At 46.8% G+C, this 25,135-nt stretch overlaps 1 protein-coding gene across 1 annotated transcript in view; it reads right to left on the bottom strand.

The window, feature by feature from the left end:
* Positions 1-25,135, bottom strand: part of SETD5 (SET domain containing 5) — a 62,571-nt gene that overhangs the window by 33,385 nt on the left and 4,051 nt on the right. Inside the window, exon 2 of the mRNA XM_061456124.1 lies at positions 3,385-3,559. Within this exon, the coding sequence (XP_061312108.1) occupies positions 3,385-3,455 (71 nt within the window). The 5' untranslated portion in view covers positions 3,456-3,559. The remainder of the gene's footprint in view (positions 1-3,384; positions 3,560-25,135) is intronic.

Genomic DNA, 25,135 nt, shown 5'->3' with positions numbered 1-25,135 from the left:
TGTCGAGGAAGTTGGGTCAAGTTCAGCGTTCATGTCTGAACTCAGGCAGCCTAATCTCAAAGCCACTGAGCAGTGCTGCCATTTTATCTCTGCAACAGCTTATTTCAAATAGCAGCTAAGCCGCTTTCCTGCATCTGTGCTTGTTTCTCTCCTCCTCAGGTACTAATTGTTAGCCAAGTCCATTGTCCTGTGATAAAGTCTGCATGAAACCTGCAGCTGCCCTGACAGCGACTACCAGGAGTTGAAGATTTCTGCTACAAACAGGCAAAAAAATCCATGACCTGGACAGACAGCGGCCATGGACGAATCAGTTTTGCCCTGTGCTTTCTACACAGCAACATGGTGTGCAATGGGCTCAGTAAGAGATTTGCTGCTGAGGTACAATGCACTCTTCCACCACACGGTGGTGAAGAAAAACAGCTAAAAATGAAAGGTATATCCTTAGCAAAGCTGCAGAAACCCTGCTCAGAGAAGGGACAGCTGCAATTCAATGCAGGGAGTATTAGGTAATGAGGCTACAGACAGAACACCAGCAAGGAAACACACTGTCTGGTACAAGCAGAAGATACGAGTCAGCTAAACCTCTGCACAGATCACAAGTAAGGCCCACATCAGAACACAGCAGAATGTTACTGAATCATGTCTGCAGGTGAAATCTTCTTCCAAATTATAGCATGGAGCTGAGCGAGCAGGAAAGAAGAACACAAGAAAGGAAAACTTTACCTTGGACCTGTGAGATCTTGCAGGATTCTCAGTGGTTCCTACATTGCCAGTGTGAATGAGGCAGCACTCACACAGCAATGGCCAGTGGCCACGCGTGGGGCAGTGTTTAGGCACCACCCAAGAACACCAACCCCTGTGTCCTTTGGACTTCCTATTAGTTCTTGAAATCTCTGCTGCGCTGAAGTTTGCCCCACCCTGCCACCAAACCTCATACAGTCTCCAACACACCAAGCTTCTGCCTTATGCTGGAGTGAGTTTGTCTTTGCGACATAAAGAAGCAGTAACTTACTGTACAAAGAACTGCAAGAAATAGAAGACCTTAAGCCTAAGCAAACCACTCAGGATTTAGGAGCATGTCAAGATAAATTAAGTTGGTTTTCAATGTAACTACAGCCAGCTACATTGTCAAAAGCAGGAGATGTAGGTAGCAGTATCTCTCAGAGGATATACTTCTTAATAAAAGACACCCTGCAGAGCATGTCACATAATCCAGCCTTGCTGGATCTTTGCGACAGTCCTTTAGGGCTTCCAGATTGGTACAGAGTTAAATCCCTTCAGGTTTAATCGTATTTCCAGAAACAACATTAGAAGGAAAAGAGCCTAAGCAGCCTAAGCAGCAGATCCGTCCTGTGTCCAAGTCACCCACATTCCAGTCAGCCTGGAATACCAGCAATGCTGCTGCAAGCATTAGCAATAAAACTTCAAGACTGTTGGTGCAACGGTGTCCAAGGGCAACAACGCTGGGGCCCATGCTTCCTTAGCAGCAGCCCACCAAGGAGCTTCAGCAATTTCATACGCACAAGCAGACTAAGGCACAGAAACTACTCTGCAGCCTCCACGTCACCCTCGGATGAACCCTTCAGCATTTTCACTTCCCCTCTGTATCAGAGGCCATGGGAAGATGCTGAAGCTCAGCCTGAAGAGATTGAGCTCATTCTCCTTTTACCTTCCCACTGCCTTTGTGATACTCGTCTTTGAAATCAATCCCCTATAGAAGACAAGAAGCTCAGATGTTCCACACTTCCTGCACCAAACTAGCAGAGGTTCAATGCAGAGCCTGCATATAAAATCCCGGCATTCTTCATTTTTAGAAAACAGATAGAGAAACCAATTCAGAAATCTTCAAAAGCCTTTTTTCAGAGCACTCCAGCCTCAAGTTGGACCTACAAACCTCATACAACCAGGGAAAAAGAGAATGCTTTGCATTTTCTTCTGTGTAACCCATAGAAGGGTTGCAGACAGTCTGTTTGATATCTGGTTCTTAAAGGGGCATGTGTAGATATATCTGTCTCTCCTCTCCAAAAGCAAAGTGCCTGGTACATGAGTAAACACTATTTAGCACTCTCTCCTGTCATAAGCAGTTTAAAATTCCTATATGCTGAGTCTTCAAAGTGCCCGTGTGGGAGAAGATGGTGACAAGCAATACTGGTTGTGAAACCTTGAAAAGGGAAGGATCATATACCCACTGCTGATGAGTGACTGACTAGACTCTACTCCCTGTTTTAATACAACACCCAAAAATACAGGCTTTAGGATGGAATGAAGCATCAAAAAGCGGAATGCCCAGAATGGGGCATTGCCAGGACAAACAAAAAGAGCATTAGCAGTCTTGCAGAGAGCACACTGTGTAGCCAAATTCTGTGCACAGTCAAATCAGGGCAAGATGGAAGGGAAAAACCATGATTCATACTCTAGCCCACTGCTCTTGCAGCTTAAAATGAAGAGTCTGCAGCAATATTTGCTCTACATTGATCAATCTGACACACAGGTATTTACACAGTAAGTACCTTGAAATACTACATGGGGAAATCTACCTCCAAAATACCCTTTGGAAAGACATGCTACAGTCAGTGTTTCAAAGGAGGATGCAGGAGGTAGAAGCACACAGACTAACCTGAGCCCTGCCTCTTGCCTTCAATAAAACCACAGTACTCATCCAAGCTGACATCATTCTAACAAGGGTTATAAGAGAAGATCACAGGGCAGTATTTTCTGGATTTGAAATGCTCCCGACTACTGCAGAAGCAGTCTTTCTAGAGAAATGGTATATCCCCTCCAACAGGCCTCAGAGAGAGTGCTGCAGTGAGAGCCTAGCACCAGGGGCCTCTGAAGTGGTGTGGACCCTCAAGGACTGACTGCCCACTGAGGTGTGCTTCCTGCAACCTGCTCTGGGGCAGAAACAAAATAAAGGTGTCCACCCAGGCTGATGGTGTATCGCATCTCTGGCCAAGCCCCAGGAGGGTCCAGCAATCAGGTTCCGAGTCTGAGCTCCACTGAGGGGGGGGCTCAGCCCACTGATTACTTCATATAACACAGCTTTTGGAAAAGAAAACCTTGTACCTTGCCAATGTGAAGCACGGGTACAACAAACACACAACTGCCTGCACTTGAGTACAGACTTACTAGCCAAGCTGATATAAACCCCATGGTTGAGTGTCTCATGCTACTGATATTCTCCTTTTCCCCATCTTTTGCATCAAACTTACCAATTTCCATAACACTGCATTTGTTAAACACTCAGAACCTCTGCACTCATCTCTCACACAGGCAAAGCATCATCACCCCTTTTCTCCCGAGCGGAGAAAGCACCAGCACCAATCCTGCAGCCCCACCCCAGGGCAGCCCTCAATGCCCTCCCCTCTTCCATGGGGTGACACTCACTCCGATCCTGCAGCCATGTCGGAGTAGGATGTATCTGGTGTGGTGACTCCCAGAGGGATTGCAATGCTCATGACGCCCGTCGGGGATCACGGAGTCCAGAGGGCAGCGACCGGCCGCTCCGAGGGTGGAGAGGAGCCGCAGAGCCTCGGCCAACACGTCACGGACATGGGGAAACCTGCCGGGGTAGAAACAAAGCATTGCATCTCTGTTAACAGGGGGAGGTCTCCCTGTGTAGCCCTAAAGAAGGCTTTTGTACTGAACAAAGCAGGAATAGATTCCTATCAGTAACATGTTACATCATTTTTACTGTATTTTCATACATGGGGGCAGGGAAGAGGTAGCTGGTAGCAGTTTGGTGGTGGTGGTGGGGTTTCCAGTCATGGACTGACATGCAATGAGCTGCTCTGCTGTAAGCCAGTAATGACCCTTCCCTCCTCCCCCAACTAAACTTAGGACTCATTATCAGATAAGCAATCTATTAGCTCCTTCTGCATATTAAGCAGCAGCTGTCACCCATCACCCTCAGCCCTCCATCAGCATTTCCTAACCCCTTCCCCAGCCGAGCTGCAGGCAAAGCCCCGTGTGGAAGCACAATGAGACAGAGCCGAGGCGGGGACCTCTTGCTGGCGATCAGCTTGGATCTGCACTCATGGCCCATGGCACGGGTGAGCGGGGCGGGCAGGGCGGTTATCCCTGCGCTCCCTTCCGCAAGCAAGGCCCGTCCTGGATCCTGCTCCAAGATCCCGGCGGACACCTCCCCGCGGCACAGCCACGTCAGACATCTGGGCGCTCGCGCATGGGCTGCACCGACCAGAGCCACGGCGGGGCCATAGGCTCGGCCTGAGTCACGGCAGCGGCATCACGGGGCGCAGCCGCCGGCTCCGGCAGGGAAGCCCATGCCCAGGCTCCTCCTCCTCTTTGCTACAGCCAGCAAAACTCCATGATAAACGGGAGCTTCCAAGGGTCGGGCGGCAGACGGGGAAAAGGGGATCAGCTCCTCGTTATGTAAATAACCTCAATAAGACCTTCATAAAGGAGCCATTATTCTACGCAGCTCAAAGGAACCCCCCCCCGTGACACAGAGAAAGCACATAGCAAAGGTAACTCCAAAACCAAAGCGAGGATTCAGGCACTCTCTCAAGGGCAGCCTTGAATAACTTCCCACAGTCTTCCTCCCAGTTCCAGCAGCAGGGACGAGCCAGCCCCTGCCCTTGCCGACAGCCATCACATGCTCCCTGGCATCCCAGGGCTCTGCCAGCAAAGCCTCCTGGGCTCCAGAGAGGCCCTGAGCCAAGTTTTCCTGGGGGTAGTGCATTTCTCACGGGGAACTGCCTTTGGACACCACAGTCCAGCCATTGTTTAGCACACAAAACCCCCCCAGGAACACAAAAACACACACTGGCTACAAGGGCAAATGAAGGCAGAGTCAGAAAGTTTAAACGCCACATTCTATAGCGCCTTTTCCTGTTGAAAAGGCACTTCTCTTAGCACAAGGAAATACTTTCCTTCTTCAGTATACATCCCTAAGAGAAATCGTTCTGGTAGTGACACCCATACAGTGAATTACAGAGGTAGCACATAAAGATTTCCAAGTGGTCTGTGGCAATTCCATGTTATGCCCCAAAGCAACGGCCTGACGGGAAGGGGGAAGATGAGACAAGAAAACAGGCAGGACTAAGCTCAAACCTGAGACAGCCTTGACTGTGTTTTCCATGAAAAGACTTTTAGGAGGAGTCTCATTTACCCGTTCTCAAGCTTGTGACAGAATTGTGATTTCTACACTGACGCCAGATGAGGCAAACTGCTGCTAAAATACAGCTAAAAAGCTACAGACATCAATCCCTGCTCCAAGCCAGCCACATAAAATGCTGGCACAAGGTTAAAAGAAAACAGTTTCTCAGTGTCTGAAGGATTCTTCCCTTTCAAGGGACATAGAAAAACCCTCTCCCCTACCCCCAATTCTTTTAGAACACTTGATCAGGTATTTTTTCCCCCCTCCCACTGATCTCTTGCCTCTGCCATGAGCATTCCCAGCTGGGAGCAGCCTGAGATTTCATCAGGACAAATTCCACCTCCTGCCTGCCCGTGACTCAGCAGAACTGGAGGATTTCAGGTGCAGCTTCTGGACTCAAATCGCAGGATACATGGTCAGTCCTGGGGTAACTGGGGCAAGTTTCCAGCCACTTTTCATAGGAAACCCTTTTCCCCCCAACACTGTACAATCCACATTGCATGGAAACACTGTTAGCTCCCACTTTTGGGAAAAACTCAGTGGAGAATCGTGAAACCCCAAACAGAACGGTTAGACAAGGCAAATCCCAGCTCAGTTGCTGCTGTGTTGACCCAGCAGTACTCACCCAACCATCACCCCTGCTCAGGTTTTGCTGTTGGTTGCTGCTGTTTAACGTGTACTTTCAACTCTGACAATGCAACGTTCAAACCGAGCTGCTGAGACCCAAGCTCAAGTGCTGGCCAAGACCACGTCACCTTCGGGCTAGATCACAGCCTGGTGGTCATGAAACTTGGCCTGGAAACATCCAGAACACAAGCCTGCACAGCACACACTGGGGTTGGGATCAAAACCCATCAAGCTGGCTCATTTCCTGTACACACAATCCCATGCTCCTTCCTACCTCACCCCTCAAGAATATAAAGCTGCATGGAAGGAAAAAAAGTCACATCAAGGTCTCTCCAGTGCCACTGCAAGAAGTTTTCCTCTGAAGTTCAAAGTTTTAATGTAAATTTGCTGAGCTTCTGACCGCAACACAAAGCTATCACCCTGGTGATACAATTCTTCTTGAAATCAAATGGAAATAGGAATTTTGGGTTCAAACTTAAACAGGGGAAATTTAGGTTGGATGTAAGGCAGAAGCTCTTCCCTGTGAGCGTGCTGAGGCGCTGGCATAGGGTGCCCAGAGAAGCTGTGGCTGCCCCATCCCTGGCAGTGTTCAAGGCCAGGTTGGACACAGGGGCTTGGAGCAAGCTGCTCTAGTGGAAGGGGTCCCTGCCCGTGGCAGGGGTTTGGAACTGGATGGGTTTTAAGGTCCCTTCCAACCCAAATCATTCTACGGTTCTATGAAATAAAATGGCAGGGGTTGGAGCTGGATGAACTCTAACTTCCCACTTTTGGCACCTGCAGGCCTACCCCCTTAACTGATCATACCAGTATAAAGACACCTGGTCTTCCCCAACATCATCAAACAGCCCAGATGACCATCCACCAGCAAAACCACCCCAGTGTTGGGATCCTTGTTTCCCCCTCGGCTCAGGTCACACACCAAGTGACTCACCCCCCTGCAGCCCATAAGATGCTGCCTTATCTAGAATATGAATATATGCTCTTCAATTATTACATCCTGTATTGATGGAAAGGACTGTAATAAATCTAAGTGGCCAAATGAAGGTTAGGCAACACCTGCTAGAGCAGTGAATTTAATCTTCCAAGCTCTGTTTAGGATGCAGCAGCCGCAGCGCTGCACTGGCTCACTTCCACAACCACTGCCGACCGTGTTACAAGTCAAGGAGATGCAGAATTTACTGCTAGAAACTCTATTCATTCCTGGTGGTGGTAAAAGTCAGTATTAAAGGGGGCAATGAAACACGTTCAAACAGCTCACCAGAGCTTCCTCCTTCAAGCTGTGGTTGGTTGTGTTTTCACTGGTGCCTTGATGTTGCAGACCTCTCTGGTGTGCAACACTTGGTGAGAGACTCTACAAGTTGTGCACCATGAAAAATTCACCCCCAGACAAAAATCCCTGGGCACAGCCTCACAGACTGTGTGTGTGCTCCCTAAATTCAGGTGCCCAGGCTCCATCAGCATTTGGTGCTGCTATACAGCCTCAGGGGGAACAGAGTGCTCCCCTCGCACAGACTCCAGGGTAAAGCAGTTACCAAGCAGGGGGAAGGACAGATAACAGGATTATACTAGTGTCCAAATGATAACTACCATCCTCTTCTGCATACTCAGGTCACCTCTATAGGATGAGCTCCATATATAATGAGTTGCACATCTTCAAGCTCCCAAGCTTACTAGTCACATCAAATTCAAAGCATGCTTCTTCACATTCATCTCACACTGCCACTGGCCAGAGCTGGTGGTGAACTGGAAATAGCAGCTCTGCCATGCAGCCTTCCTTGGCATTCTCTCCATCAGCCTCAGCTGGGACAGAGCCAGCAAATTCTGACCTGTTCATACTTATGCTGTCATCTGCACCAACAGCAAACTGCTGCAAGTGGAGCAGCATAAAAAGCATGACCAGGCTTACGGATCCTATTCCTTCATCTTTCCCCCAGGAAAGTTTGGAATAGCCAAAATCTACGGGACATCTAATGTAAACACGAAGTGCTTCAACTACCGCACTGAAAAGGTCCCATCTCATCAGCCAGGGCCACCCAAATACAAGCACAGCCCGCTCAAGTCCAGTCAAGCACTGCCTGCTCCTCCCAGCACACCCATAAACCTCATGTCAAGGACAGGTCTTCACAGAATGTCAAGCACCTTTAGTACAAGCAGAATCGGACTGTGAGGGGTTGTGTTTAAAATGGCTGGCTCCAGAAAATGCACCAAATTTCCAGAATTTCTCATGTGTTATTCTACAAGGACACTCATGCAGCAGCAGGGCAGAGCAGACAAATCCTTAAGTCATTCAGCTCCAACTTACCCTGAAACACAGAGATTTCTAAAAGTACTTGAATTATGCCTCAGTCTACCAGTACAAATGCTAAGCTCTGCTCTGAAAACAAGCTGGCTTCACAAAGCAGCAAGGAAACAACTGTGCCAGCATTAAAAATGAAGTATTGACATGAGGATTTACTGTTATCATTAGTACCATCTATCATCTGCTAGGTGACTGACACAGCAAGACAGCAATCTGTCCACTCCACGGGGTCTGGGAGAACTCAGTCCTACTCCACAACAGAAAGGATCAAACTAACAGGCAACACAAGTTGTCAACGACATTACCAGCTACTTATGCATACCATGATAACCAAATTATTGGCAAATACAGTGCAATGGTTCAAGATTTCTTAAGACTCGCTCCTGTTTCATACATAAGTAACTATATGCAAAAAGAAAACCTATGTATACAGTTGGTTCAGAGTTTATCTTGCTCCCTGGGATCTGGAGGACCATGATAAAGCACCAATAAGTTCTTGGAACAGTTAGAACAGTAAGTGTAGAAAAGCAACCACCCAGCAAGACCTGGTCCTGCTCACCATGCTGCACAAGGCCTGGAGTCAAGGATGCTGCTTTTAGGACATGGGTGGTTTCAAACAGCTTTTGGTACCTGTGGGCCTGTGCATTAGTCACGTTGTGCCATACAAGATGCGAAATCATATTAGCCATTCACATTATTCTTACAGGACTCTATGGAAACACTAGGAACTACCCCAATGCACATCTTGACTAAAGTCTGCATGATAAAGCTGTTCATTGAAGGCCACACTTAAAACTGAGCTACAAGCAAGTTAAACTGATATTGTAAAATGTGGGAAGCAGCTGGGAACTGAACCCCTCTTGGTTCAATTTACTCAAACTCGGTTTAAGCTGTTTTAAGGCAATTTCTGTCACGTCCATCCATGGGATTCCATCATTTTATCTGATGAAGAAAACATCAATTTTAGTTAAAGTCCTCTGCAAACTACACCCTAAGGGACTGCAAACGATGACGGTGAGCAACTGAAAGAAATTAAACCATCAAGCAGGGAAATTACAAAAATGCATAGTCAAGAATTCTCAGCAACTGACCCAAGACTGCAGAGACCCAGAAAAGCAAGAATAAAAACCTCAAAACCTTGCTGTTGCTTCAGCAATCGAGAAGTTACGCAAAACCTCATTGCTTTGCACAGAGAAGTCAAAAAAGTCTGTGTTTTTCTTTCATTTCAGGTATTATGATAAGAAAAAGAAGAAAAATTGAGTAAGAGTTAAAGGGTGGGCAGGTAAGACTTTGTCTCCAGAAATACCTTCTAGTGGACAATTCAACCACATTCTTTGAAGTCTAATACACTCTGGAGATGGAGACTGCAGACAAGGGTTTGCCTGGACTTTCTTATAACACCTAATTTGCATCACAGAACCTTGCTGGAAAGTTTAATTTATATCGATTGGAAACTGGTTGAAGAGTCATAGCCAGGGATAATTCCATAGACAAACACACGCCAAATTAGAAAGGGGAAGCAAATTACAGCATAGCAGTGATCCGTGGCAGACCAAATTGTTCTGAGGTATGTTTATGGAGAGGTGACAGACACCGGGGAACCTTGCCTGTATCCCAGGCCCGTGAGAAGGGACCCAGCTGCATTTGCACCCAGTCTGCCGAGTAGGAAGGTGACAGAGGTGATGTTGAAAAGGAATAACGACCCCAGTGTAAAGGGGAAAGGCCCACCCCAACTAAGAACTCCATACTGAAGTCCTCTTAAGAGCCATGAGCAGGAAGTCTTCAAGGAAGCCCCACAATACTCTGAAAATCTAGCAACCTGTATGAAATGCTAACACTTCAAAAATGTTAATAACCAAAATAATACTGAAAGAATAATGGTAATGGGGGACAAATTCAGAAAAATCCCATAGACTTGGAATAATTGTTGGCTCCTTTCTATGCTGAAAGCATTGATTTTTATTGCCTCTGTGTCTCCCAGATCACAAATCATTGGTGATGATAACAAATTCATCAAGTATGGAAATAGTACCTAAAATGATCGTTTCAACAATAGCATTTTTGAAAGGAAGCCCCTGAAAACACTTTTATTTTTGAAAATACTTGGGTTTATTCTTTCCTGAAAGATATACAGCAATACAAAAAGAAAAAAAAAATACATGGAAGACCCCACAGAAACGATGATACAAAACTTACTAAAGTAAATGGAACAGGGAAGCGGAAAACCATTCCTCTTTTCTTTCAGTTCTAGAAACTTTTCATCTGGGCCAGTCACAGGGGAAAACTACTCTGCAGTGAGGGGAGCACATCCCAATTGCTACGCCAGCTCCATACTGCGAGCTTGCTGCTCTCTTTTCCCACGGGGTGAAGGAGAACACTCAAACCTCTGTATGTCACAAAAAGAAGTCAGACAAATGCAAGCAAAAAGCTTCTGAACTGATATTTGGAGATGAAGGGCTGACAAGTAACCTCCAGTGAATCCTGCTCTGGCAGCTGATGTTACTGCTGCCACTGTCCCTTCTAAGCCTCTGCCAAACCAGGTGGCAGGAAGGAAACGTTGCCATGTCTCATCAAGTGCAGTGGATGCCAAGAGTGGACTAAAAGCAGAAGCAGGTAAAATACACATTCCCTTTTAGATACTGTTATAGAGGCAGACAGCTAGGAACAGCAGTCCTGGAAACACTCAGTCCACCACACCATGCCCATATAAATCCTGTTTTCAGTATCAGTTTGGGGCCTGTCTACATCAGAAAATGGCCACAGTAAAAACAAGACTCAAGATGAATTTAAATAATAGCAACTCTGGTTTAATCCTATCAGACCAGAGTGTTTCCTTATGCTAAGTTTTGTTGCTTGTGAACGTAACAGTACTCACGTGAGTGGTTGTACCTGTGTAACTACAAACCTTCCCTAAGTAGGCACGCTCCAAATTAAAGAGGTTGTCAGACAACCCCCTTAAAAACAACTTTAGGCCTTGAAATTATGTTTTGAAGGTATTTCAGAGAAAAGCCCGTACCACATGCAAGGTCAAAGGGAACAGAGTAATAATAAAGGGCAATAACTAGGACCAAATCCAAACCCAGAGCATTACAGTTCCCATGAGAATCCAGGCAGTCCAGAGTCACGGGAAGTCGCTGTATATAGCGGGGGAATCGGCAGAATTTACTGGCAGGGAGCAGAAGCTGCAACCAGTGGAAGGCTGACCACAAACAGGCTGCCAGGAGCAGGATTGCAACGTCCAGCCCTAGTACTGGAAAAAAGATTTCTCCATAATCCCACTAAATACCCTCTGCCTCGCAGGTCTCGCTCTGCGTCCTTTATCCATCTATTTAAGGCCCCCACGTGATGAAGGCTCCTGCACGGCCACTCCCAGCCGGGGGAAACAACCCAGCTCCAGAGGAGACTCCGGCAGCCGCTTCCAAGGCAGACGTTGCATCAGCCAGGTGTGCAGGAAGCAGCGGAGATAAAGCAGCTGTTGAAGGGGCTCTCGGACGGAGGCCGCTTCAGGAATCCCGTGCAAAGGACGACAGGAAGGAGAGAGCCGTTCCGCACACAGAACGAGCTTCATCGGCTTCAGAAAGCCTTTGTGCTGGGGCTCCGGACCTGGCTTTTCTCCCAGAGATGATGCAACACTGAGGAACAAGGTCTGTGCCAGAGAAAACTATTCACAGGCTATGCAGATGGCAACGCAGCCAAAGGCTCTCACATCAAAACACGCCGGAGCCCATCCAGGCCCGGCAAGCCCCCCCCTTCCCACCCCTCCAGGCCTCCCTTTGTGCCCCCCAGGAGCCTCCATTTCACGTTGCCCCCTCGCTCCCAGCACAACCACGGCTTCGAGGGAGGATGAAGGCCACTATGATAGAGAGAAAGGAGTAAAAAGGGGGTTTAAAGTCGTGCTAAAATCCCAGCTCTTCCTCTGATGTGTTGGAGGGAAGAGGCTGAGCTCAAAGCCTCTGATCCCCAGACGGGGATCCTCCCGTCACCGCGGCTTGCCAGCGCATGCCTGAGCTCCCCAAACACGTACGGCGGCCTCGGCCCCGCTCTCACACACCAGGAAACCACGCAGGGACAGCCCAGGCAGCCATGGCAACATCACACAGTGTGGCAATTATGGAGCCGTGGCTCCCAAGCAAAGGTTCAGCCTTCATTTCCATCACAGCGCTCATTCTGAGCCTTCCCCCACACCTCAGCCCAACCATCTCTGAGCGCGCTCCTGGCTCCAGCCTGGGCTCTGTGGTCTGTGAGCAGTGAGCTCTGCAGCCCTGCACCTGGGCTCGACATCATGCAAATGCATTCTTCCCCGTGTTGTAAGTTACTCCAGGCTTAGGGAATGCTCTTGTGCCGCGTCCCAACAAACACTGGTTTGTCTGACGTGCCCCGAGTGGGAAACCAGGCTACAGAGACACCTGCAACCTGCGCCGTGCGCAGCCAGAGCCGGATCCATTTACTGACTGAGCTACCTAATCACTGTTAGGCACTAAAACCCAGTGATTTCACAGGATTTCAGCAACCTCCCAGCACTGGGGCAGGTTTCCAAGCTCAGCACAGGGCACTGCCCCACCGCATCCCCTGCTCCGGCATGTCTCTGTAATTGCCCAGAGAAGCTGTGGCTGCCCCATCCCTGGCAGTGTTCAAGGCCAGGTTGGACACAGGGGCTTGGAGCAAGCTGCTCTAATGGAAGGGGTCCCTGCCCGTGGAAGGAGTTGGAACTGGATGAGCTTTAAGGTCCCTTCCAACACAAACCAGTCTGGGATTCTATGAAACATCACCAACTGTGGCACATGCCCAGGCACTGGTGCCCAGTGGCACCCTTGGTCATTTAAGATGGTCCTGAGACCCCTAGAAATCCAGACATTTCCTGCAGATCCACTTTCCCCAGCACAAAACCTGTTAAAGAGCAGACAGTCACTAGGATGGTGGATGAGAGCAGTCACAAAGGCCCAAAGGCAGCAGCCTATCAGCTAAAAAGCCTTATTTCCTCTTCCACCCACTTGATGGTGCTGAATTATGTTCAAGAGATGTTCTTCACTGCTGTTAACTTGTCTGGCTTACTTGCACGTTCTGTTATATTGTATTTTGGCACTGGCAAGGTACACACTGATCCCAAGGCACTCCCTAGCTCTGCATGTTGGATCTTCCATGCATGGTGGATATTCACCCATATATTAGTCTTACAGCATTATAATATGACAGTAGTCAGATTTACAGAATGAGCCATCAGCCAACAATATCCTGGATGCCTTAAGGAATATAAATTTTGATAAGCTATTTTGGTAGGTTTTGGTAAAACAAGACAATCAAAGACGTAATCTTACAATCACAGGGATGAAGGCATAATACATATTCAGGAAGCTCCCAAATACCTGCTTCCTAAGTGCTAGCAAGAAATGCAAAGCTCAGTGGTACAGACACTGCTGAGAGCCATGGTCACTTTTTGGACCAGCCCATTGTTTTGTTAGGAAGATGAAAAGCAGGTAATGCAATTGAACACTTTTTCAAAGGAACTGCAGATGACCAGAAATCAGCAGTCAAAAACCTGCAAGCAGTGCCTGAACACAGAAGTCACTCCAACCAGCTTTATACCGGGTGACTTGCAGATAAGTTACTAAGTTCTTCCTCTGAGCAGAGCTTCTCTGAGCAGACAGCCCTGTAACCAACCACCTGAACTGCTTGTGGGTGGTAACACTGGAGTACTGACATCAAACAGCTGGCCAAGGGTGCTCGTTTTTGAGCTCTCATGGAAGTGATGCTGAGTGGTTCTGTAACACATCTATGCATCCCTATCTGCTACCACAACCACTGGCTTTTTTAAATGTTGAATTATGAGCTGAGTAATACATTGAGGACATTTTCATAATTACCAAAAATGCAACTAGGCACTGGTAGGTACAACCACACAATGAAACTAAGAGGAACACGAGAGCTGCTCATGCTGAAGAGACCAGCAACCCACGTCCAGCAGGTCATCTCCATCAGCCTCTTGATGCTGGGGAGAGAGGGATGATGGCACAGCAGAGAGGGGAGGCAAGGAAAGGGGGGAGATTTCCTTCCTGCTAAGCCTTCACTACCTCTTTTGTGCGCAGTGCTTTCTTTGAGGTGATTCTGCAGGTTAAGACAGATAGGGCTGTCTGGATGAGGTGAGTAGCAGGGGTTGCTGCACTAGCTCTCAGAGCTGGAGGCCTTTGCTTTACACTGTGTAGTGCCCCAACACGTTTCTGCAGTTTGCTATCCCTTTAGCCGTAAGCAAGGAAACTTGCAGTTGCTAGACAACCTCCTTCCCACCTCAGAAATAGCTCAATTTATGTGACAAATCCATAGGCTCAACGTTCAAAAAGCTACACAGTTTTGAGCTGCCTTTTCTTCCTTTAGGACACAGCAGCATTTCCTTACTGCAGAGCTGCAGAGATGAGAGCCACGGGGCTCCTCCCTGGCTGGACCTGGAGTAGGAGAGGAGAGGCAGGAATGCAGCCATGCAGGAGAGGAGGCGAGAGCAGCCCAGGTAGCTCCAGGTCCTCCTCTGCACAGCAAGACCAACCAGAAGAGCTTTACCTGCACAAAGCAGCAGATCTTGAGAGCTACCAGAAGGGAATTTCAGAGCTCTGCATGTCTGCAAAGGCATCTGGAACAAGGAAACGCATGGAAATAGAGAAACTTGGCAGCCATCGAGGGAGTGGTGGAATGGCCAAACGCAAATAAAAAGTAGAAGCATGATCTGGAGCCATTACCAAACTGAGTCACTCAATTCCCCAGGTGAGTTTACAAAGTGAGGGAGGAGCAGAATCGCTGAAGCATTCCCATTTGGACGGCATGAAAACCGGGAAAGAAGTGCCATTAGAACACTGCTTGGGAACAAGTATTTCATACTGTATCAGCCACAAATAAACTCTCTGACTAAATCCAGTTAGCTTGAGAGATAGAGACTATCCTAGAGTAATTTAAGAATGAAACCTAGCAGGAGCGCTGGTGCGCGCGCTGCCTCTCAAAGGAGCTGTGCTCATGTTGCCCTTGCGCAACTTTCTTCATGCTGTTGCTAAAAAAGGATGAAAAAGATTTACAGACTTGTGCTGCGGTCAACTGGCACTCAGCAATGCTCATCTGAATACAGCGAGTGCACACACTTACAGCAGGGCTTCTCTGAAGAGGCTTTCAGAAAGCCTTAACCATATCTTAAACATCTGAAGCAACGCAGGATGGGAAAGAGCCGAGTTCCAACGATGCAAGCCACAAAGCATTAAATTTCAGAGCTCCCTTCACATCTTATGTGTCTTATGCAAGGCAGTATTCTAGCACCAGGTTAACTGTTTCTCCTCTACATTCATCCTGATTTCACTATCTTGGCTCTGGCAGCAAGTGCACGTATCTGAAACCGTGCCAACTGATCACGGCATGGATCCTTTTTAAACTCAGTGTCAGGAATGCAGCAGGCATGAGTTGGGCCTGTTTTAAAAGACTAAGATGAATGTTTGCTCCTTCCCCCTTCCCTGTAAACCGTTCCAATGCTTAATTGTCATTGCTAAGAAACTGTACTTCCAAGATTGAATTTGTCTAACCTCAGTTGATACTGCTATGCCTTTGTCAGCAAATCTCACAAGGCCTTTTAGAGAAAGATCAAGTCCTCTCTCCATTGTCTTTTCAATAAGCTGGGTAAGTTGAGCTCCTTTAAGCCTCCCATCATGAGGCTTATTTTCCAGTCCCTGGATCATTTCTGCAGCTGTCCTCTGAATTCTCTCCAAACACACTGGCATCCTTCTTGAAGCATGGAAGCCCAAATTCAATTCCAGTATCAGCCTCAAGGTTGCTGTGTTTATAAGATTACTTATTTTTGCTTCACATTCCATTCCCCCACTTGTTTGGTTATCCTCAATACGCCCAAGAATCACATTAACCCTTCTAAATGCTGCCCCCCAAGGACCATGTAGAGGGAACCAACTGGAAGGATCTTAAAGCCCTCTGAGCTACTGCTTTCCAAAATGCTGTTTCAGTTTATAGATGGGGTTGCAGTTTTGCTAACAAATGCATCACCCTGCAAGGGGATGGATTCATATCTTTTATTGAAATGTGGAAAACCAATTCAGAGCTCCCTAAACACACTTTATTATCCCACTAGTGTCTCTCTGACAGAAGCTCTATCAAATATTTTACGCTACCCAGATAAAATAGATTCTAAAGAGTAGTAAACGAAAGGCTGATTTCATCTCACAACCTTCTATAAAGCCAGGTGTGTCCTGTCCAAGTTACAAACCCAGCTATTTTAGATCTCCGCTGTTAATGCAATTTCTCCAGCACAACCATTTCTAGTGTCAGAGTATCTTGCCTTCTTCCTCATAATTCCTGCCCTCTCTATCCCAACCAGGCATGCCCCCCCCCACACCTCCTACACCCTCAGAACCACAGAACACTCCAGGCTGGAAGGGGCCACTGAAGGTTAACTGATGGAAACCCCCTCCTCTCCCCAAAGCAGAGCCAACTTGGATCAGGCTGCTCAGGGCATTGCTCATTTCTTCTCCAGGGCCACCAAGTGTTTGTGTAACTATGCATTTTAAGGCCAAAAATAACCTTCTAATGATCTGACTTTCCACCTAACAAAGACTGGAAAATCTCACCTAGTCATTTCTACACTTGGCATTGCAGCTCACAAATGAGCGAGGCCATGTTTGTCAAGCACAGCCTACAAAACACCATATGGATTTACCACAATTCTTTGGGGGGGAATGGAAATGCAGGCAACAGACTGCAGCCCAGCGGTCCCCAGGCAGCATCAACCCGCTATTAAGTCTTCACAGTGAGCACAGCACATCTGTAGTTCTTAGGAAAAAAGTATAAAACTTGGGTTTTTTTTTTAAACTAAAACTACATGAAGCACTTTCTCAGAAGCCTTTGAAGAATGCTTCGAACTACCCAAGTGAAGCTCCAGCTCTAACTCCTCCAAAGGAGACTGTTCTTCCACTGTGTATGTGGGTGACTAAAGATGTCAGCTTTCCCAGTTCTGTGAAACATGTAGTAGTGGCAAATGTAGCGGTATCATCTTAAATGTCATCTTCCATATCCGCAGTGCTAAGATGTATCAGCACCTGCCTTTAGCAATACGATTTATCAGCACCTATATTTATCAATACATTTATTTAACAACATACTCACAGCATCTGTCTCCTTGACTACCTAAATAAGGATGCCCATCATCCCTTAACTAACAGAGTATCTCTCAACCCACACAGGCCAGTCCCTACAAAGCTTACCAGTCACTAGCAAGAATCTCCTCCACCCCTCCAAAAACCCCATAATTATAGCAACAAAGGACTATTGTGGACATGTATTTATCCACACAAAAGCATGTCATAATAGTGCAGTTCTCCCCCTTTGCTTAAAAAAGAGCTATGTGAAATCAAAGCAACTAAGAGCAGGGCTGGATTTATGTAACAGCATAAACACTACACTGAAATGGGAGATGCTAGCCAAGATCCTGTGATCCTCTCACCTTACATTCTTCCCTAAGCATCCATTTTTGGCCCTGTCAGAGCTGAACAAAACCTTCAGTCTGACTCAGGAGAGCCACTCTTGTTCTCACATTACATTCCCTGCTCTCCTGTCCAGGATTATCAGTGCTGCATTCCCTGCCAGCAGCAAGGAACCTCTTTAAACTTGGAAAAAACGTGGAACAGAATAAAAACAACTCCAAGAAATCCCATCACATGAGTAAATGAAGCTTGACAGCATGATGGATGCTGCAGGTTCACCACTATGAAGGCACTCCTAAGAAGATGGCTTGCGCTTGTTACAGCTTCACAGAAGCACAACAGACGCTGGTTTGCCGCATTCAGGAGGGAGATGCTCAACTATTTAGATTGGACGCATTTTATATAAGACTGAAGATGACTAAGTCACAGCTGGACAGATTATGTTCTAGAAGCAAGCTACACGCTCCTCCCTGTACCTTAAACAACAGCAGTTCCTAAGCTGCATCTTTTCTCCTTTCAAACACAAGACACTGAGTTCTCCAACGAAAAGAAACAGCCAGAAAATATTCAGGACAAGATGCTTTAACCGAGAGGAATTTCACCAGTCATCCTAGGGCTGATTTCATTTTGTCATTATGGAAAAACTGAGAACTCTCAAGACCTCAGCTGGGTAACAGTGGGATAGGAGAATGATCTCAGCACAGGAGGGGAACAGCACAGACAGGGATTATCTTCCTTGCACAATGCAGACAGACTTTGTGTGCACTGAACATCCAAACACAGTTTGCCAAAATACTCTGAAGGCCCCTTCACACAGTGCATCAGTCCTGATGGTTGCATATCAGTAGCAACATTGTTCTTAACCCCAGCTATCTTGCAGCATTACAAAGCTAGTGAAAACAAGCAGGAAAAGCACCCTGGCCCAAACTACTGCACTTCCCCATCAGCAACTCAAACAGGAGATTTTTCCACCTGTATCTACCTTATAATATGCTCCCCCTACACCTATTAACATCAGTACTAAAAACACAGGTTGCTTTACTGAAAGAAACCAAAGGCACATGCAGAAGCAACACAGCACTGCAGAGCATGGACACGTGAGGGCTGGTGTGGGAGAGACAGCTACCAAAAACGTCTGAGAAGTGATTTGTACCACTAGATCAGGAGTTAAACCCCCCCCCCCCCATGTTTTACCTCCACACTGCCTATGAGATGTCCTGTGCAAGCTAATCCCTTCTTTGTGTCTCTATTTTCCTACCAGTGAAATCAGAATACTACCCGGGATGTCACACTCAGTGTTTCTACATGTAAAAGCTGGAGCTGAATCAATGGATCCTACCACAAATCACTGCAGCCCTTTCACTTGTTTCACTCGTGGGCTCGGGACCCACACGTGCACCCCCAGTGAGAAACAGCAGCCTCCCGAGATGCAGGGATGATCAGTTTAACTGGAGAGATTTTACCCTAAGCTGAACTACACCTCAACAGAGCTCCACAGCAAGTCCCACTGTTCAAGATGACTTCTTACACTTGAATCCCACATACCCTTCCAGTAACAACCATCTTCCTTAACAACTTAGGTAAAAAGTTTCCATCATCTTTCAAACACACTTCAAGGCCACTTATTTCCTCCCTCACAACCTTCTCTTCACATAAAACTGGGAATTTCAGAAGTCCTTGCAGATGTTATCCCAACCCCATGACTCTCACAGGAACAGCCTGATTCACTATCGCTCAGAGAAAGGAGCGAGGCCTTAAACCCTGGCAGAGCAACAGAAAGCTGCAAACTTTGCTTGCAGGAACAGCCTGCTCCTACATCACCCCCATCCACTTCCACTCTGTGATATGGCTTCAAATGAAAAAGAAGGAATTTCCAGATCAAGGAGCTCACCGGGAGGATCCTGGTGACATTTGCACATGGTTCTGCAAAAAACAGAGAAGTTCCATCAATACTTGGATGTGCCACTTCATTCTCCTTCAAGGTCCTCTTCAATGAGCTTCTGCTGATCACTTCCCAGCTGCCAGTCCCAAACTGCACCCCAGAAAAGGCTAACAAAGGACTCGATGTTGCAGTGTATAACCTCACTTTTAGACTATGTCAGTGCTTTGTTCTTTATTCATTTATTACTTCTATCTGCATATGTAAGACTCAGAACTACGGGAGCAGGAAATGGGACACATTAATTTCACTCTCAGTTCCCTGGCAGCTTGTGGGGAAAGTCTTTTCCCAGTTTGTGAATTTTTCAGCTTATAAATTGTGTATCTGAACTTTTCCTAAAGGATATTCTCAACCCCCAGTGTCCAAAGAGGACTTGTGCCACCAGATGCAGGCACTTCTGGGCTTGGCTTCTTGAGTCTCGCTGGCTGACCCACGCTGCGCTCCAAGTGTTTCAGGAGCTAAGCTGGGAAAGCAACAACCACTGCTCTTCAGGCATCACTACCAGTGATTTCCAGAGGTCTGTAAAGGATGGATAACACTGGCTTGGGACTTCAGCACCCAAGTGCCTCTTAACCTCAGGCAGAGTACCCAAAACACCTCCCCAAACAGGACCATTTCCTTTACATATCTCACAAGCCTTAGTTCTAACCTCAGCAGAGATCTTCCTACTGACAAGACACTTATCTAAAGAGGCAGGTTTGGGATGGCATACCCCAGAATACAATGTCTGTTAGTAACATTTTCCACCTTCTGCCCAGGCACTGTCAGATAAAGGACACGTCCCAGCCCTGGATACTTATCTGGGGGCACGGACACAACTGTTCAGATGAAGCACACGCAGAAACTCCTCACCCTAACGCTCACCTTGTTACCACACTGCAAAGCCAAAATAACTGCTACTGCCTGTGAGGCAGAAGACAGCAAATACAATCTGCTGCGTTCCTTCATTGCAAAGTGATTAATTTGGGGCTATTTGCAAAGCTTTTCATTAACTAAAAGATCACCCTCACAACAGATGAGCTTTCTTGCTTAGGAGACATACTGCTCATGGCCAACGTGGATTCTTCACACAGGAACATGCATTTGGAGATGTCATGACATGCTAACATTTAAATAGCTTTATTTAAGCACAACTAGCCAAAACACTACCTCAAGTTCTACCAGACCAAACACTCTAAGTAGGAAACTAAAAGCCTCGGCTCGCAGTGAGCACACACTGCAGACAACTGCTCTATTTCAAAGATATGCTGCTATAACCAAGTTTTCTGTAGTAAAGAAATAGGATTCAAGTTGTTGCTGCAACTGCCCTCGGTTGAATTACATTTGTGTGTTGTTCCAGCTGCATGTCTTTCAGCAAAGTGATATGGAATTCATGCCATGGTTGTTTCACTGCTGTAGTTTTTATACATTTGACTGACAAGGTATCTTCAGTCATCACTTTCTGCTTGTCCTGATATTTTACAACTCATAATGACCAGCAAGTAAATGCAAACTAACGACTTTCTAATTGCCAGGTGACAAAGAAGTAAGAAACATTGGGTGGTGCATTTACTGACAGAGATCTGCAGTCCTGGTACACTAATGAACTAATTTAGCCACCTTTCTATATCCATCACTTCAGCTTTCTGCTGTACTCAGTTTCTGCACAGGCATACCTACAACAACTTGCTATTTTCAACCAGTCAAGCACCATGCTCGGGTTGTAACAGTATTCTACTATCACGCTGTTCCTACATTCAAACTCACATCTGACCACCTTCCCCAGCAAATGAGAACCGACAAAGGAAAGAACACCATCAATTTTCAAGTGGGTTTGTCTAAAGTAAGCACCCCATGCACAGCAGCTAAGGGCATCAACCCACAGACTGCTCACAGGCAGGGGATGGGAGCTCATTCTCCTTTAAACAGGCACAGCCTGAGCTGGCCACCAAAAGGCGGAGACCCTGCTCCCCTTCTCCGGTCCCCACCACATCCTCCACACTTCCACCCATATGCTCTCCCCTATTTATTTTGTGAGGTTTCTGGATGCTTGTCAAATCTCTTGGTGAGCCAATTCAGTTCACTATCTTGGCAAGGAAATAATGCAGCAAAACCCAAACCATGAAATAAACCTCAACGTAGTTTTCTGCTGGGTTGGCGAGCTGGAGGAGCTCAGAAAAGGGATCCAGCAAGAACCAGAGCTGGCAAACAGCAAAGGCAGAACTCCCCATTGGGTGGGAGAGCACAGGGGAACAGAACTTCCCCCATTCAGCAGCAGAGCTGTTGGATGTACTCAGCTGTCTCGTGTAACTTCACCCGGAGTAACCTCACTCGCAGGGTGCAGTGCTGCAATAGTTTCAAGCTGACTTCAGCTGGCACAGCTTCAGGGCAGCCTCCCCATCCCTCCCTGCACTGGGGCTAACCTGACCCCACGCTCGAGCAGTTCAGGCAGAAGGCAGCAGAGAATTCTTGCTTCCAAAACCAAAATGCACTTGTTTGCATCATGGGCAGCCTTCCTGAGCAGTTCACTACTCGGGCAGGCATGGAGCAGAACAGAGACAAAAGTGATGGTGGGAAAGAAGGAGAGCAGGACTGTGGCAGAAGCCCACCAGGTCAGCTTGAATTGCCATGGAACTACACCACTCATGTACACAAAGCTGCGCAAAGAATATACAGCGTGTCACCAACACCCATTCCAGCTTAACACAGGAATTCCCATATACAAGCAAACCCCGAGGTGGATTCAGAGCTGAGCAACAAAGCAAGTTTGTGGCAAGCTCAGAACCTGACTTTCACCCTCTGAGTATCCTTGTTCCCCATGAACCTCCGGGCCATCCTGAGCCCCAACATCCTTGTAATTCATGAAACTGCAGGAGAACTTTGGATCAGAAAGGCAGGCTCCTCTCCAGTCCAGCAGAGCCTACTTAACTCGATCAAGCAGTCCTCTTGGCTTCAAAGGTTCACTTGAGCTGCATTTACACAGGAAGCTTCCAGATCTTTGCTGTGGCAAAAGTTAATCTACAGCCACATTACTGAAAGCATTCTTGCAGCATGATTGTAAGTTAGTTATTCCAACCTAATGCCACCAAAACACAGGAAATAATTTGTTTTAGTGTCTCTAGTTAAAGGCCACGTGAACGCAAAAGGCTTATATATTCTTCCAAGTATCTATAAATTGATATTCTAACTCGGGTTGAGACATGCTAACTATTTTAAGGCCTCCACGCTGAACCCCCAGGGCACTTCGGTTTCTGCAATCACTGGTTCTCCAGCTTTTCCCAGTGTATTCCTTCCTTCCTGCCTACAAGCAAGGATACATTCTCACCTCTTCATTCTCCCCCATTAGAACATTTGGGAACTGCTGCTCAGGAGCAGCTTCCACACTGGCACCCTGAAGGGGCACCAGTCCTAGAGAGCATTGCCAGAAAGGTGTAATTTGGAGCTGGGAAACAGGGCCATGCTGAGGAATACTCCTCTGCTCCTATTCTCTGCACTACCTGGGGCTGTGATGAGAAGTCACGGTCTTCCCAGTCCTATCCTCCCACCAGCCATCATGTCTGCAGCTCCCATATTCCACTCCCAGAAGCACAAGCTGCATCTTTGCCTCCTCTGGTCTGAGCAGCGCTATCCCTCCATGGGCTTCCTTATCCAAACAGTTCCTCTTAAAACAAACCTCAAAAATCCTCCAGCCACTTCTTTTCATGATTCCAAGCCTATGGAAAACCCAGACTGCATTCTCTGACACTGACAAACCAAACCTCCAAGCTGCATCTTGGCTTTTTGTTTCTTTTACTGAATCATCATCCGCAGGCATGTTCTGCTACACTATGGTGGCGGGGTCTTGCACTCCTTCCCTATCAATGACTTGCATTTCAAACTGCTCACTTCCAAGTCAAGAGGATTCTTCTCAGTATCAGAACTTCAAACTGTTTTCTGGGCTGCTGCAACAGTCACTGGGAAGAGTTTTGTCCTGTAAACCAACAAGGCTGCAGAAGAAAACCTTGCTACGAGCTCCGTAAGGACAACAGGAACCAGCCTGAGTCACTAAATGAGCTGCTACCAAATCCAGACAATATCTTCTTGTCAATGTGTATGATTGCAATTGTGATCATGCTCTAAATATGAACACACCAAAAGCACCGTGACCTTTCTACTCTGAAATTACTTGGAAATATTTTAGGGATTAAGCATTTTGGTTTCCAAACTAACTCCCATTCTGCCTCAAAAGGCTGCCTGTGAGTGGAAAAAAATAACAAAGCTCACTTAGAGCAGGATGAATAAGCAAAAAAGTTTGCTGCCTGGAAAACTGCATGGATCTGACTGCCCGGGATACCTCCCCTTTGCTAAAGTTAGCCCTTCTGTGACCCTCGGGGAGGAATGCAAGACCTGTCTACGTTATCAAGTTTATAAGGATTAAACTTTAGCATAAACAACAGCTCACTTCTGAACTTCACTCTAAAAGCCAAATTCCTGACTATTTCTCAATGCCACTACTCCATTCTCCCTTCTCTTCATTCTTTCCCTTCAGGTTTGGTGAATGTGGGACTATTAGATTCCTGACCACAAAAGAAATTACTTCTCCTGCTCATTAAAAGCTTGCCACTCAAACTGCTGACAAGTCCTCCCACATTTCTGCACCTTGAAGTCTGAGCACACCAGTAGACTTTGCTGAATATTTCCCATATTGCTCATTAAAATAACTGGGGTTTGTGTGTGCTTGGTAGGAGGAAAAGAAAACTCAGCAAGAAAGCTTTTCTTTCTCAAATTTATTATGTAAAAACGTAATTTGTTTGCCTGTTGAAGCATCGAGATGAAAGTTGCACATTTGCAATTTAAACAACAATATTGACGCTCCTATAGGGCTTGTGGCAACAGAAACTAGCACGAAGGCCATTATTCACTGCAGAGTTCTTCTTTTGGGCTACAGCTTTTCAAGTTCAGACTCATCACTTGAAATGAGGGAAAAAAAATCCCTTTAGCTATTTTTGTTGCAGGAAAAGAATACTTCACCACTAGCTGGGGTGGGGGGGAAGGGGGACGATGAACAAGAACCTCCTGATTTGTTGCGTAGATAGTCCTCGGGACAAAGAGCATCTCTGCTAATTATGGAAGAAAAAGATACTAATTTAAAGTAGGAGCAGTTGAAGAAACACAAGAAGTGTTGCTCAGCACGCTCAGCGGGCATTAGCTGCGATTTCAGCAGCTTAGCAAGTCCCACCCCTGTGTGAGCTCAGCGGGGAGGCCAGGAGCGCTGCACATTCTCCCTGCTCAGCAGGGACAGGGGCCGCTGCTCGGCTGATTTGCTGCAGGAATACTGGAAAACTGCCACCAAACTAGAAAATCCTGTGAAGAAAAAAAAAAAACAAACACCAAACACAAGAAGACACCCCCTCCCCCCCTCCCAAACAAATTCAGTACAGAATTAAGCGAAGAAAAGTGGAAAAAAAATCCCAGCTCCCACAGTTTCAAGATGTTGAACTTTTGCTCCATGATGGTCTGGGGCTTTTTCCATGCTCAAAATAAGCAAGAAGTTTAGGCTAAGCCAGATCTCTACAACACTGTCTCTAACAGTGTAAGTGCAAACTCTGCACTAACTCTTGCTGTAAGTCAGCCATGGAAGCCAAAGACCGGCTGTAGGAGCGTTATCATTCATAGCTATTTTCACCTGGAAGAGAAAAAACCTAAATGGACAAGTAACTGAAACAAAGCCCTTACTTTAA

This window comes from Pezoporus flaviventris, unplaced genomic scaffold, assembly GCF_033815535.1.
Source record: "Pezoporus flaviventris isolate CSIRO_AGI_PZ_B2104156 unplaced genomic scaffold, CSIRO_AGI_Pfla_v1 ptg000021l, whole genome shotgun sequence".
NCBI lineage: Eukaryota > Metazoa > Chordata > Aves > Psittaciformes > Psittacidae > Pezoporus > Pezoporus flaviventris.
Note: the sequence above shows the minus strand (reverse complement) of the source record. Positions and strands in the feature narration are given on the sequence as shown.